The sequence below is a fragment of the Pongo pygmaeus genome, chromosome 15 (genome assembly GCF_028885625.2).
Source record: "Pongo pygmaeus isolate AG05252 chromosome 15, NHGRI_mPonPyg2-v2.0_pri, whole genome shotgun sequence".
NCBI classification, from domain to species: Eukaryota; Metazoa; Chordata; class Mammalia; order Primates; family Hominidae; genus Pongo; species Pongo pygmaeus.
In genome coordinates, this window is record NC_072388.2 from 89049486 (window position 1) to 89065883 (window position 16398).

Below are 16398 nucleotides of genomic sequence, written 5' to 3' on the forward strand. Positions count from 1 at the left end.
TTTTAAAAACAATTTTTTTATCCTTCTTGGCAGTAATTTTTGTCATTTTGGATTATTGATGTGATGACTTCTAAAGTCCTTGTAGTTCCATCTGTGGGATCAAGGATAGATGGATCCTTTTAAAGACCAGGTCAACAGGTAGGCTGGACTATGCCATCGGGCACCAAGGCCTCCATTTAGAGTCCAACATGGCTATGAAAGACTGCTTGGTAGGGGGAGGGTCATGATAGGCCTGCGACTGAGGAACAAAGTGAGGTTGCAAGTAGATTTGTCCAAATCTGTTTGGTGGTTTGTCAGACTTTACACTTGCAAAACCCTACACCCAAGTGTCTAATCTTCTTTAGTGTTTTGCTCTTATCTGCTTGAAAACATGCATCATAATCATTTTCATTTTTCTTTTCCTGCTGGCTTTTCTTTGTTAATACACTGTATCTGTAAGACCTGATATCCACCCTGGAAACACCGCTGATGTGTTGCATCCTCTTAGTAGTTAATCTCCCAAGATTCTTCAACATCTGCAGAATTTTGAGACAGGATTTCACGCTGTCACCCAGGCTGGAGTGCAATGGCATGCTCACTGCTCGTTGCAGCCTTGACCTCCCAGGCTCAGGTGATCTTTCCTTCTCAGCCTCCCCAAGTAGCTGGGACTACAGGTGTATGCCACCATGCCTAGCTAATTTTTTTTGAGACGGAGTCTTGCTCTGTCACCCAGGCTGGAGTGCAATGGCATGATCTTAGCTACCTCCTGGGTTCAAGTGATTCTCCTGCCTCAGCCTCCCGAGTAGCTGGGATTACAGGCACCCGCCACCAAGCCTGGCTAATTTTTTTGTGTTTTTAGTAGAGATAGGGTTTCACCATGTTGGCCAGGCTGGTCTCGAACTCCTGACCTTAGGTGATCCGCCCACATCAGCCTCCCAAAGTGCTGGGATTACAGGTGTGAGGCACCATGCCCAGCCCATGCCTGGCTAATTTTTGTATTTTTCGTAGAGATGGAGTTTTGAAATGTTGCTCAGGTTGGTGTTGAACTCCTGAGCTCAAAACTCTGCCTTGGCCTCCCAAAGTGCTGGGATTACAGGTGTGAGCCACTGTGCCCCGCTCCTCTTCCTCTTTATTATTCACCAATATTTTCATTCCACCCTTTTTTGGCTTTCAAAATTAGTCATTGTCATTATTACTTTACAGTCACTTCTTGTTTACAGTTACCCACAAGTTTACTCATTTCTTTGTTCTTTTTCTTCCCGTTAGCCCTGTCCTTTCAAACAAATTCAGTTTTATTCCTGAACTATATCTTTTATAGTTATTTCATTGATGCCGTCTTACTGGCAATAAGCTCTTATTTGTTTTTCTAAAACTCCTTTTATTTTCTCCCTCATTTTTGAGTGATAATTTAACTGAATTTAAAATTCTTTGGCCGGATGCGGTGGCTCACACTGCCCACACCTGTAATCCCAGCACTTTAGGAGGCCAAGGCCGGTGGATCACTTGAGACCAGGAGTTCAAGACCAGCCTAGGCAACATGGAGAAACCCTGTCTCTACTAAAAATATAAAAATTAGCTGGACATGGTAGTTCACACCTGTAATCCCAGCTACTCAGGTGGCTGAGGCATGAAAATCGCTTGAACCCAGGAAGCAGAGGTGGCAGTAAGCTGAGATCGCTCCACTGCACTCCAACCTGGGCAATAGAGCAAGACCCTATCTCGGGGCGGAAAACTGGGACAAAGTAACTGCCAACTAAGATTTTTTTTTTTCCTTTTAAGATAGGGTTTTGCTCTGCCACCCAGGCTTGGTTCACTGTAACCTCCACTTCCTGGGCTCAAGTCATCCTTCCACCTCAGCCTCCCAAGTAGCTGGGACTACAGGCATGCACCACCACACCTGGCTAATTTTTATTTTTTTTTAGAGATGGGGTCTCACTATGTTGCTGTTCTCACGCTCCTGAGTTCAAGCAATCCTTCTGCCTCAGCCTCCCAAAATACTGGGATTACAGGCGTGAACCACCATGCCTGGTCTTTCTCTAAGTTCCTTAAATATTTTTTTCCATTGGCTTTTGAGCTCAGTTGTTGGTATTGAGAAGTTGCCATCTAATTATTGCTCCTTGTGGAAAAGCTGTCTCATCTCTGGCTGTTTTTAAGATTTTCTTTACCTTTGGTATTCTTCAATTTAGCTACGATGGATAAATAGGTATGGATTTATTTTTATTTAGTCTCAGCAGGGTTTGTTGTATTTCTTCACTCTGAAGAGCTGATTTTTCAACAGTTCGGTAAAATTATTGGCTATTACCCTCTCTCACTTCCTTCTTGCAACTCTTATGAGATGCTTGTTGGACCCTCTCATTCTTTCTATCTTCAGTTTCTTACTTTCCACCTCTTTGTCTCTGAGTTGCATTCTACCTAATTTCTTTAGATCTTTCTTCTGTTTCATTAGTTTTGTTTTCAGCTGTGACTCATATGGTATTTAATTCATCAGTAGAGTTTTTAATTCTAGTGACTGTATTTTACTTTTGGACCTTCTCGGATACCATATGTTTCATGGTTTACAGTTCAGCCCAGAGTCATGCTGCCTGAGTTCAAATTCTTACTCTACCACCTAGTACCTGTTGAAATCTTGGGCAAATGACTTCCATTTTCTCATCTGTTAAATAAGTATAGTAATAGAATAGGTATCTAATAGTTAAGAATGAAAATAAATAGAATATATAAAGGTATTAAAACAATGTTTGGCAGTTAATAGATGCTGCATATTAGCTGCCATTATTAGCAAATTTGTTTTATGCTTGTTTCATTATTTCTTTTGTATGTTGTTTACTTTGACATCTTTTGTTTTTGTTTTTTGAGATGGTGTCTTGCTGTGTCACCCAGGCTGGAGTGCAGTGGCACGCGATCATAGCTCCTGGGCTCAAGCAATTCTCCCATCTCAGTCTCACAAGTAGCTGGGACTGCAGGTGCACACCACCCTGCCTGGCTAATTTTTGCATTTTATTTTGATATGGGATCTTGCTTTATTGCCCTGGCTGGTCTCAAGCCTCTGGCCTCAAGTGATCCTTCTGTCTTGGCTTCCCAAAGCACTGGGATTACAGGCATGAGCCACCATGCCCGGCTTAAATCATTTTAAGTATACTTATTTTTAACTCGACATCTAATTGGTCAGTCATCTGAAGTTCCTGGAGGTCTAATTATATTTTCTGTTGTCTTGCTCATGATGGATTTGGATTATTTTCCCTTTTATTTTAAAATTTGTGTCTTAACTGAAGCTTTAACTATAAAATTATCTGTGACTTGAGTGGACAAACCTCTGTACCTCCAGATAGATTTTGTTTCTGCCGGTCTCTTCAAGAACCTGGAACCAATGTCTATGTTAATATCTTGACATAAGGTAGGGGCAGATACCTAGCATTCCAATATTTGAGAGATCAGGTAGAAGAAAAGGAGTGACCAGAGAGGTTGAAAGCAGAAAGGAAGCCACAAAGTATAGCAGAAAACAAGGAAAAATAATTACATTAATGTTTCAATTATGCCAGGGGATAGGAGGTACTGACGGTAGAAGTCTCATGCTACAGAGAGATTAAGATGAGAGTAAAGAAGTTTCCATTGGATATGGCAGTGTGGAGTGACTTTAAGTGGTTTCAGGATAGTGGTTTGGGGAAAAGTCTTATTGAAAGCACATAATAGATTGAAGGGTAAGTGTGGTTCTCTGCAGTATTGTACTGGAAGTTATAGCCAGTGCAATAAGGCAAAAAAATAAAAGACATAAAGATTATTAAGGAAGAAGTAAAACTATATTTGCAGAAGATATGATTGTGCATTTGTAAAACCCCAAGGAGTTTAAACATGATTTCAAGATTCACTATAAAAGCAGGGTAAGACTGTGGATATCAGCATAAGAATAGATAAATTGATCAAAAGAACAGAACAGAGTCCAGAAATAGACACATATATCATCAAACATTTTTGACAAAGGCACCAATGTAATTCAGTGGATGAAGAATGTTCTTTTCAGTAAATATTGCTAAAGCAATTGGATATTGATGCAGGAAAAAAAAACCTTAGCCTATCTTAGGCCATAGACAAAATTAACTTCAGATGTATGATATACCTAAGTGAGAAAGCTAAAGCTATAAAGCCTAGAACAAGAATACCCTATAACCTTGAAGTAGGCAAGATTTAGTACATAAGACATAAAATGCACTTGCAAGTAAAGATTTACACATGTTTGGACTTCAAAATGTTTTAAAACTTTATTTTGTCAAAAGACACCATTTTGGGATGGATGAAAAGGTTTTTCTGAGTAAGACCTCACACCCAGAAGCTATAAAGTCAAAAACTGCACCCTGGATAACTTCCTTCCTCGCCCTAAAATGGAAGAAAACAAGCAAAAAAGACCTTCTGAACTATAAAGCTTTTCATAAAGTTATAACTGGGCAGACATTTGCAACATAATTGTAATATATGAAAAGCACTGTGTGGTGGGCAGAATAATGGCCACCCAAAGATGACTTTGTGTAAATCCTCAGGGGCTGGGACTGTTAAATTATCTGGCAAAGGGGAATTAAGGTAGCAGGTGGGATTAGGTTTGCTAATCAACTGACCTTAAAATGGGGTGGTTATTGGGGGAGGGCCCAGTATAATCACAAAGATACTTAGAAGTGGAAGAGGGACAAGTAGAGAGAGAGAGCACTGCATGAAAAGGACTCAGCTGACCTCACTGGCCTTGAAGATGAAGGAACAGAGACATTCCAAGGGGAATGCAGACAGCCTCTAGAACTAGAAAAGGCAAGGAAATGAATTCTTCCTGAGGGCCTCTGGAAGAAACACAATCCTCCTTAAACTTTAATTTTACTTTACTTTGTGTAAGATAATGAATCTTTGTTTTAAGTCATTAAATTTGTGGCATTTTGTTAGAGCAGCAGCAGGAAACTAATGGGCACTGCATATCAAGAGAAAAAAACAGTATCATAGTTTAAAAATTGATACTTCACAGAAGTAAACATCAGCGTTCAGTAGTGATATGGGCTGGCTGTATCCCCACCCAAATCTCATCTTGAATTGTAGCACCCATAATCCCCATGTGTTGTGGAAGGGAGCTGGTGGGAGGTAATTCAGTCACGGGGGTGGGTTTTCCTGTGCTGTTCTCATGATAGTGAATGTGTCTCATGAGATGATGGTTTTTATAAAGAGCAGTTTCTCTGCACACATACTCTTGCCTGCCACCATGTAAGGCGTGCCTTTGCTCCTCCTTCGCCTTCTGCCATGATTGTGAAGCATCCCCAGCCATGTGGTACTGTGAGTACGTTAAACCTCCTTTCCTTTATAAATTACCCAGTCTTGGGTATGTCTTTATTAGCAGTGAGAGAACAGACTGTTATAGTAAATTGCTACCGGTAGAGTGGGGTACTGTTATAAGGATACCCAAAAATGTGGAAGTGACTTTGGAACTGGGTAACAGGCAGAGGTTGGAACAGTTTGGAGGGCTCAGAAGAAGACAGGAAAATGTGGGAAAGTGGGAACTTCCTAGATACTTGGAGAGCTCAGAAGACAGGAAGATGTGGGAAAGTTTGGAACTTCCTAAAAACTTGTTGAATGGCTTTGACCAAAATGCTGATAGTGATATGGACAATGAAGTCTAGGCTAACATGTTCCCAGATGGAGGTGAGAAACTTGTTGGGAACTGGGGCATAGGGCACTCTTCCTATGTTTTATCAAGGAGACTGGTGGCATTTTGCCCCTGCCCTAGAGATCTGTGGAACTTTAAACTTGAGAGAGATAATATAGGGTATCTGGCAGAAGAAATTTCTAAGCAGCAAAGTGTTTGAGGTGATTTTAGGTGCTCTTAAAGGCATACAGTTTTGTTCATTCATAAAGAAACTGTTTGGAGTTGGAACTTATATTTAAAAGGGAAGCAGAGCATAAAAGTTGGAAAACCTGCAACCTGACAATGCAATAGAAAAGAAAAACCCATGTTCTGAGGACTACAGAAATTTGCATAAGTAATGAGCCAAATGTTAATTGCCAAGACAATGGGGAAAATGTCTGCAGGGCATGTCAGAAGTCTTCACAGCAGACCCTCCCATCACATGCCTGGAAGCCTAGGAGGAAAAAATGGCATTGTGGGCCAGGCCCAGGGCCTTGCCGCTTTGTGTAGTCTTGGGACTTGGTGCCCTGCATCCCAGGCGTGGCTAAAAGGTGCCAACATACAGCTCAGGCCATTGCTTCAGAGGGTGCAAGCCCCAAGCCTTGGTGGCTTACACATTGTGTTGGGCCTGTAGGTACACATAAGTTAAGAATTGAGGTTTGGGAACCTCTACTTACATTTCAAAGGATGTATGGAAAAGCCTGGATGTCCAGGCAAAAGTTTGCTGCAGGGATGGAGCCTCACGTCATTAAGTGTTTATGGCTTTTCCAGGCACATGGTGCAAGCTGTCAGTGGATCTACAATTCTGCGATCTGAAGGATGCTGGCCCTTCTCACAGCTCCAGTAGGCAGTGTCCTAGTGGGGACTCTATGTGGGGCCTCCAACCCCATAATTCCCTTCCACACTGCCATAGCAAAGGTTCTCCATGAGGGCCCCATCCCTGCAGCAAACTTTTGCCTGGACATCCAGGCATTTCTATACATCTTCTGAAATGTAGGTAGAGGTTCCCAAACCTCAATTCTTAACTTCTGTGTACCCGCAAGGCCATCGCTTCAGAGGTGTGCTGCAGGGGTGGAGCCCTCATGGAGAACCTCTGCTAGGGCAGTGCAGAAGAGAAATGTGGGGTAGGAGCCCCCACACAGAGTCCCTACTGGGGCACTGCCTAGTGGAGCTGTGAGAAGAGGGCCACCATCCTCCAGACCCCAAAATGGTAGATCCACTGACAGCTTGCATGATGGGCCTGGAAAAGCTGCAGACACTCAATGCCGGCTCCTGAAAGCAGCCAAGAGTGGGGGCTATACCCTGCAAAGCTACAGGGGCAGACCCCGTCCAAGGTCATAGAAGCCTGCCTCTTGGATCAGCGTGAGCTGGATGTGAGACATGGAGTCAAAGGAGATCATTTCGGAGCTTTAAGATTTGACTACCCTGCCAGATTTTGGACTTGCATGGGGCCTGTAGCCCCTTTGTTTTGGCCAGTTTCTCACATTTAGAATGGCTGTGTTTACCCAATGCCTGTACCCACATTGTATTTAGGAAGTAACTAACTTGCTGTTGATTTTACAGGGTCATAGGCAGAAGGGACGTACTTTGTCTCAGATGAGTCTTCGGACTGTGGACTTTTGAATTAATGCCGAAATAAGTTAAGACTTTGGGAGGCTGTTGGGAAGGCACGATTGGTTTTGAAATGTGAGAACATGAGATTTGGGAGGGGTAAGGGGTGAAATGATATGGTTTGGCTCTGTGTCTTCACCCAAATCTCATCTTGAACTGTAGCTTCCATAATTCCCATGTGTCATGGGAGGGACCTGGTGGGAGGTAATTGAATCACGGGGGTGGGTTTTCCCAGGCAGTTCTTGTGATAGTGAATAGGTCTCACGAGATCTGATGGTTTTATAAAGGGCAGTTCCCTGCACACGCTTTCTTGCCTGCCGCCATGTAAGATGTGCCTTTGCTCCTCCTTTGCCTTCTGCTATGATTGTGAGGCCTCCCCAGCCATGTGCAACTGTGAGTCCATTAAACATCCTTTCCTTTGTAAATTATCCAGCCTCAGGTATGTCTTTATTAGCAGCATGAGAACAGACTAATATAAGTAGACACAGTTAAAAATACTTGATATGGTTTGGCTGTGTCCCCACCCAAATCTCGTTTTGAATTGTAGCTCCCATAATTCCCACATGTTGTGAGGGAGACATAGTGGGAGATAATTAAATCTTGGGGGCAGTTTCCCCCATACTGCTCTCATGGTACTGAATAAGTCTCACGAGATCTGATGGTTTTATAGGGGGAGACCTCTTTTACTTGGCTCTCATTTTCTCTCTTTGCCTGCTACCATCTTTGTAAGAAGTGACTTGTTCCCCCTTGCCTTCTGCCATGATTGTGAGGCCTCCCTAGCCATGTGGAACTGTGAGTCCATTAAACCTCTTTCATTTATAAATTACCCAGTCTTGGGTATGTCTTTATTAGCTGCGTGTGAACAGACTAATACAATACTTAATATCGTTAGTAATCAGAGAAGTCAAATATAAATTAGATATATTTTGCCTATTAGACTTGTAAAACTTTTAATAGATACTATCCACCCAGTGTTCTCAAGAGTCTAAGAAAAGAATACTTCTATATACTGTTGCTAATAATCTAAATAGGATAGATGCTTGAGACAGAAATTGGACAGAATCTATCAAAATCAAAGATTATGTCCCTGTGTATACCTGTATACAACTTGAATCTTTTCCAGTGAGAATATCTTTACATATCATTTGTGAAATGTCTTTTCAATCCATAAAACAGAGCCTAAGAGTAATACAAGAAACCTACAGAGAATGCAAAATGGAAGGAAACCTACGATGTCTGTGTTTGTGGCACGCACACTGCCATGGAGTTTTAGGAAAGGGGCAACAGCAGCATTGGCTGGAGTCATGGTTTCCCCTCCACATCAGTACAGCTGCTTGGTCTCCATCTTCTCCAGCACCCACTGTTAACATTCTGTTTTATTGCAGCTGTCTGTGAACATGTCTGTCCCCTCATCCCTGGTCCTCTAGAAGTGCGGTGGCCAAAGCCTCAGTCTGTACATTGTCTCATTGTCTCTGTACTCTTTGTGCTGCTGCTGCTGCCTAGACTGTTAAGTAATTAATGATGAAAAGAAATATTTTATCAGTGGACATATGTTCCCATAACAGCAGTCATCCTTGGGGACTTGTACATCTTCTAAAAAAAAAAAAAACTTAAAAGTGAATCTAATCAGCCACTCTAATTGGTGTTCAAGCAGGCATTGGTGATGGCAACTGTTCCATTACCAAAGTTCAGGTTTTGAAAGATGCTTGGAGCAGGGTTTGGCCCAGAGGTCATCTTCATAGCTCCCCACTTCCTTTCTTAGGCAGTTGTTTCCCCCATGTGTTACCATGAACATCCAACAAGTACTCCCCAGTGGTAAACCTCCAGTGAAACTCAGAGATTTTACCTTAGGATGAGACTACATCACTGGAGGGGAACACTCTAGTTCACGTGAGCATGGGTGTCTCTCATCATTGTAGACTCTAGCCTGGAAAGGGATTTTTGGTCTCATAGGCTGACAGCCCTCATTCTGGATACAGGAACCTAAAGCCCAGGGAGGAGAGGAATGGCTTAAGCAGTCACAGCTAATGGGGAAGCTGAGACATAAACTGCTCCTGATTCAGGGTCCAGGGCTCTTTTCTCAGCATGTGCCTGCCTGCCTTCTCCATGTGCCTAACATGCCATTCCTGTGCTCTCCTGAGATTTCCTGTACGAATTTTTTGTCATACGTTTTCAAGTTTACTCTTAAAAATTTAATCTTTGGGACAGAATGTTCATATTGGGGACTTAGGTCAAACCTGTAATAAGCAGTCACACCTCACAAGCTGTGGCAGAGTATTCTGCCACCATTTGCACTCCTTGTAGGCAAGGGGACAATAAACTGCCTAAATGAGCAACATATCGTTAGTCAGCTTAGCTGTGGTGGCTTGGTGCCTCATTCAGCTCAGACTGCTATACAGAGCAGCTTATAAATATATTTCATAGTTCTAGAGAATGGAAGTTCAATGTCAGGGTGCCAGCATGGCCAGGTACCGGTGAGGGCCCTCTTCTAGGCTGCAGCCTGCTGACTTCTCACTGTGTCCTCACAAGGTAGAAAGAGGGCAAGGCAGCTTTCTGGGGTCTCCTTTATAAGGGCACCAGTCTCATTCATGAGGACCCCATCCTCATGACATAATTAACCCAAAGCCCCTGATCCTGACACCATCACATTGGGGGTTAGGATTTCAACATATGAATTCTGGAGGACACAAACATTCAGTTCCTAACACTTGGTAATGGTCAACTTGTCTACCCTCAACCACAATTTCCAGAATTCCCTTTCTTGTATGTTTCCAATTAGGTGGGCCCCAAGGGAGATTCTTATATTTGGAGAGCAAACGTGAGACAGCAGCCTTTTTTTTTTTTTTTTTTTTTTTTTGAGACGGAGTTGTTTCGCTCTTATTGCCCAGGCTGGAGTGCAATGGCTCCATCTTGCCCCACAGCAACCTCCTCCTCCTGGGTTCAAGCAATTCTCCTGCCTCAGCCTCCTGAGTAGTTGGGATTACGGGTATGCGCCACCACGCCCGGCTAATTTTGTATTTTTAGTGGAGACGGTTTCTCCATGTTGGTCAGACTGGTCTCGAACTCTCGACCTCAGATGATACGCCACCTTGACCTCCCAAAGTGCTGGGATTATAGGCGTGAGCCACTGCGCCCAGCCGAGACAGCAGCCATTTTTATAACTCATGCGTTGTCACTGTGTCCAGCAGAAGCTGGACCTCACACCCTCCCAAGTCCTCCTTCAGCTTTTCTAACTCCTGGCCCTCACCAGGTATGTATTTTTTCTGTGATGAAGTCCATGTCTTCTGCAGGACACCCACACCTCCAGTGCCAGAGGCACAAAACCCACATGAGTTTCCGTCCTCACAGTCTTCAGTCCATGCCTGTGGCTCCAGCTAGTTATTCTCCACTTTATGCCTGTCCTCCTCTGGCTTCTGCCTGCTCTGTAGACTTCTAGCTCCAGCATCAGGACAAAGATAACACCCTTATAAAGACTTTAACCAGCTCCTACAATTACATGATAATAAATTCCTGTAAGAAATACACACACACATATATATATACAATTTCCTAGTTACGTTTCTGTGAATGAACCGTGACTGATACACCCCCAGAAGCTACTGTCACTCAACATGACTTTATTAAGGGTTTGGGTAGTGTTTCTGGTAGATGGTAGACCATGGGACCTCCAGAGTTCTACCCTAAGGATCTAAAGTAAATTAAATACCCCACCCCTCTTTAGTGATGAAGCATCACTCGGTATCCAGCAGCAACAACATAAACCACAGCACTTGGGAGAGAAAGCAGCCCAGTCCAGTAGACAAAAGAACAATGGAAGAATGAGGGCGGGGGAACAAAATGGTGAAAACGAGTTTTCAACAGAAGCCAGGACAGGCAGTGGACAATGGATTCCATGTGGAGAACAGAAGCTAGAACTCTTTGGAGTTATGGGAGCAAGAGACCCCTGTGGTGTCGCTGTGCCTCATGAAAGACATAGTGCTTTTGCTGTACATGACGGGTGTGTGTGTGCACACACGCACACACACCCCACCCTCCCTGCCCCCCAACCCCACAAGAGTTTGGAAATACCCCATCTTCCTGGCTGCCCCAGGTGCCCGTGATTCAAAGTATTACCCAGAATGTAAAAAGTTATTAAAGATGATATCTCAGGGAATGTTGATTTATCACCTAGACAACCTGCAAGTGACTTTCAGGCTCTCAGTGTTCACGGTAGTTTCTAAGGTTCCAAATGCTTAGAAATCTGTTAGAAGCCAAATAAAAGGAGGGATTGGAGGAAGCCATCTGAAAGGCTGTCCTTGTGATCTCTGTTGAACTTTACTTTGGAATAAGCCCTCAAATCTTGGAATGCTAAGAAAACACATCTCATGGGGAAGGAATGAGAACAGCCTTCCAGAAGATACCTCCCGTCTGTGTTGTCATGATACTGATAGTCAAGAGTTGGCCAGAAAGCAATCATCTAAAAAGTGAGAAAAACACCTCAGACCCACTGGTTGGTTTTGCCGTTAGACTTTCCTCTTCGCCCAGGAGATGACCTGTTTTTACTAACAGGTGAAAGACCTAAAAGCAAGATGTCATCTTGAACTTTTAAAAAAAGTTTTTTTCCTAGAATCATAATACCAGTTTATCATAAACATCAGCTTCCTCTTCACTTTATGTCTCAACAACGTCATTGACAGTGATGTTCATGATTGTGGTCCTTGTGCAAAGGTTTCCTGTCCTCAATATGGTTCATTTAGGAAGCCAGGAAAGTTTGTAAATAATGCTCTATTTTCTTAAGTCAGCCTAATTGCTTCAAGAGTTTTCCTTAGCTCTGATTTCCACATTCTTCTTTCTCTGTTCCCATAGAACCCTTAACAAACATTTTTTTTTAATCTTACTTGGTACATTGTTTTTGTTTGACTCTCCAATTCCAGCAGACAATAGTTCCAGCACATAGCTCAGAAAACATACTTGGTGCACCAGTGAGTGAATCTTGAAATAGTCACAGTCATCCACAAAGTCAGGCTCTAAAGAATTTTCTGAATAGCTGAGGTTTATATGTTTTAAAAATGAAATAGAACTTGGGTGAGCCTAACTGAAAAAATGTTTATGGTGGGTTTATGTTAATCTCTGCCACATTCGCTTATAAAAGAGTCTCCAAAGACGCCTCAGAGCTTAGTGGTCTCCATTCCTGAGCACCTTAATATGCACCTTGGCACCTCTTGCAAGGTCAATGTCCAGTCTCCTTCGTCCTGCTGCAGCTTGATTTTTTTTCTTTTTCTTGAGACAAGGTTTTAATTGTCATCCAGGCTGGAGTTTGGTGGTGCAATCTCTGCTCGCTGCAACCTCCACCTCCCAGGCTCAAGCGATCCTCCCACCTCAGCCTTCCAAGTAGCTAGGACTATAGGTTCGCGTCACTATGCCCAGCTAATATTTTGTAGAAATGTGGTTTTTCCATCTTTCCCAGACTGGTCCTGGGTTCAAGTGATCCGCCCGCCTCGGCCTTCCAAAATGCTGGGATTACAGGAGTGAGCCACCATGCCTGGCTTGTACCGTGATTTTTTTAGCCACAACTCTTTGAACATATAAAACATCATTCTGAATGTACCATTTATCTCTAGATACAAATAACAGTCTTTGCCCTCAGAGCTGTTTTCTTCACATTGAAAGTAGAAATTAGCACTACCTGGCAAAAAAACTGAAAAAGGAAATATGAAGCTTAAGATACTACTGCATAAGATAATATTAACTTTCTTCTTAAATGCTAGTTTTATATACAACAAAACCAGAAATCCTGGCTACTCCAGGATCGTGAAAAGAAAAGGGGCTTTAGAAACAAAAAAATAAAATCTAAGGAAAGATAATTATTTTAATAGCTGCCCTCAGGAAAATGCAGATGAGGGTGAAACTATCCCAAATTAGCAATTAGATAAATCTTGAGGATTAGAGAACAGCAGATTTTAAATTCTCTTTTCAAAAATGCAGCAACTCTGCTAGAAAATGAATGAATGTGATTGCAGCTATATATTTTTTTGACCGGTGCTCTTGCAGCTGTGGAAGTTTGACCCACACTGAGATGCCTCCCTGAGTCAGCCCTTTCTGTGTCCTTGTCTCTGCAGTGCGAATCTGTCCAAGGCTGCCTGGGGAGCATTGGAGAAGAATGGCACCCAGCTGATGATCCGCTCCTACGAGCTCGGGGTCCTTTTCCTCCCTTCAGCATTTGTAAGTTTACACTTCCAACTGCACAGTGGGTCACATGGGAGATGAACTGGGCTTTGTGTTCTCTTCCTTTAGTCACAACAGCTTGCCTAAGGTTGGCAGGAAACAGTCGGGATTCTTACCCAGAGCCTGCGCTCTTAACCACTGGTCTGTACCTCTGAGCTTACTGAACACTCACCAGTCTGGGTGCAGCAGGATACCTGCTTTCAAGGCATGTACTTGATTAGGAATTGACTGTGTGCTTCCAGCGAAATTAATAACATTTAAAATAAACACTGTGAACTACAATGTGAAGATTTATCTCAAGGCGGTAGATGACAAGTCACCAAAGGAATGGCCCAATCAAGCACAAGATGTTTTAGGTAGGGGTGACTGGAGGATGAAGTTGGGAATCCGGAGAGCTTGGCAGAGTATTTGAAAGATGCTTAGAATGTAGGCTGTATAGATAGAGGTGGGAATGGCATCAGTGTTGGAAAGGAATTGGTAGTAGCACAAACTGGGAAGCAGAGATTGGTTCACATCATTGGCTAGAGTTTGGCTGGGCGGGGCCGGTGGGGTGGCACAAAGGACATGTGCTTCTGGCCCAGTAAGCCCCCTGGAAAAGCACCATGTCAAAGTGGTCTCTCGAGATGTCCAGCACAGCCAGCGTGTCTCCCAGCTCTGGAGCCACTTGAGATTTCTGTGTCCAAACACCAGAAGGAGTGGCTTGCACATAGGGACTGGGGTGTACAAGCCATCTGTTTCTCTAAATGCTAGAATCACGCTTGACCCAGAGAGACATTCCCACCATAAGAGGCACATGGACTGAGATCTCCCATGTCACCTCCTTATACTCACCGTGGGTACACACACACAATACAGAATCGCCCACACAATGAGATGGCTAATGCTTTTTCCTTCCTTCCTTCCTTCCTTCCTCCCTTCCTTCCTCCCTCCCTCCCTCCCTCCCTCCCTCCCTTCCTTCCTGTCACTGTGGGCACACACTCAGAATCGCCCACACGATGAGATGGCTAATGCTTCGCCCACATGATCAGATGGCTAATGCTTTTTCCTTCCCTCCCTCCCTCCCTCCCTCGCGTCCGTCCGTCCCTCCCTCCCTTCCGTCCGTCCCTCCCTCCTTCCCTCCCTTCCTTCCTTCCCTCCCTCCCTCCCCGCCTTCCTCCCTCCCCCGCCCTCCTCACTGGCTATAGTTGAATTTATGACAAACACACATGACAAAGCTCCATTGTGGACAACACTGACTGGACCAGAAGATTTAGCTGAGGGGTTGGTGTGTGCTTGTCCTCAGACTTCAATCTGGACTAATCCAGTATTTTTTTTTTTTTTTTTTTAGACAGAGTCTTGCTCTGTCGCCCAGGCTGGAGTACAGTGGCACGATCTTGGCTCACTGCAACCTCCACCTCCAGGGTTCAAGTGATTTTCCTGCATCAGCCTCCCTAGTAGATGGGACTACAGGCGCCTGCCACCACGTCCAGCTAATTTTTGTATTTTTAGTAGAGACAGGGTTTCACCATGTTGGCCAAGTCTCCAACTCCTGGCCTCAAGCAATCTGCCTGCCTCAGCCTCCCAAAGTGCTGGGATTACAAGGTGTGTGCCACTGCTTAATCCAGTCTTAAGGCACGCTGGAGAGCACCCACCTTCCCAGCCCACCCCAGCATTGTTCACTGTTTCTCACACCATGCTCAGGTGAAGAGCTCTTTTCTCCCTTTCTCTCTCCTCTTCTCACCAGTCTATCCATTCTTTCTCTTTCCGTCTCAGTTTCACTACAAAACTATGTAACTAACCTCTTTTAATTATAAGATTTCAGCTTTATCACACAGCTTGTGGGAAACAATGAAGTCACATCACTAGGAGGTGTGATTATAGTGACTGTGGCTTTTATAATAACTGAGGCTGGAGTTCTGGCCCAATAATAAGTAATGGAATAAATTCCACATCACTCCTGTTTGGCTTATGTTGTCAGCATTTACAAAAGTCTGGTCCTTTGTGACTATTCTGACCATGAAAATGCTGATCATGAAAATGCTAATAGGAAGAAATGTATTGCCCTTCCAGGTCCTCTAAACCCTTCTGAGCTATTCATTTTTTGCCCCAGATATTCTTTCTCTGACTATCCATTAATGAAGGCTAATAGAGAAAAAGAAATAATCATTTGGAACCCCTAAACTGACCTTATAGGGGGGCTCTTCTATATTTTGGAATAAGAAAGAGCCCCATTATAGCACATTCTAGGTAAAATAGAGATTGCATTATTTATAAAGACCATCAGACAAGAATATAAAACAGATTCCACCCCTTCTAGACTATGCCAACCGATTCAAGAGCTAGGCCCCAATTAGGGTGATGATGTAATTAACAGTCCAAGATTTTAACAGATTTTCCAAAAGTTTGTTAGCACATCTCAAAAAACAGAGCCTGGAACAGTGCTTTCCAGCAGGCTTCCGTCATGACCCTGGTGAGGCCCCACTCACTATACCTGTCTTGTCATCAGCCATTGTCCCTTTGGTTGGGCTGTCTGTGTCCTTCAGTGAATCTCAAATGACTTGGGCAGAGTGCTCTAATCAGGCATTGTGGATGGTACACAGAATGGCTTTACCCTTCCCCTCCCAGGGAGCTCATAGGCTAGTTGGGCAGGGTGGTCATAGAGTCAGATGGCCACCTGATACACCTAAGCAATGAGACAGAGACATCCTTCCTGGGTGAGAGCTGGGTGCTGAGACCTGAGGGAGGTGCCTACCTGAGTGAGCAGAGCCAGAGGACTTTGTTGTGCGTTACAGAAACCAATTTGTGCCCACAGAAGCCCACAGATGGAAGGAGTTTACTGAAAAGATGCTGGGGAGATGTCATGGGATCAGAGGAGTTGCTGAGTAGCTGAGACTGGGGAGCAACGGGGCCAGGCCTTCTTAGGGGACTCAGCAGCGGCCCTCCCCCCTGGGTTACTGCAGCTAGCATGGCTCTGC

At 43.9% G+C, this 16398-nt stretch overlaps 1 protein-coding gene across 9 annotated transcripts in view; it reads left to right on the forward strand.

Moving 5' to 3' along the window:
• Positions 1 to 16398, forward strand: part of TDP1 (tyrosyl-DNA phosphodiesterase 1) — a 91551-nt gene that overhangs the window by 50513 nt on the left and 24640 nt on the right. For all 9 annotated transcript variants that reach the window (XM_054449871.2, XM_054449874.2, XM_054449876.2 and 6 more), the window contains one exon: positions 13339 to 13441. In XM_054449871.2, coding sequence (XP_054305846.2) covers positions 13339 to 13441 — 103 coding nt within the window. The remainder of the gene's footprint in view (positions 1 to 13338; positions 13442 to 16398) is intronic.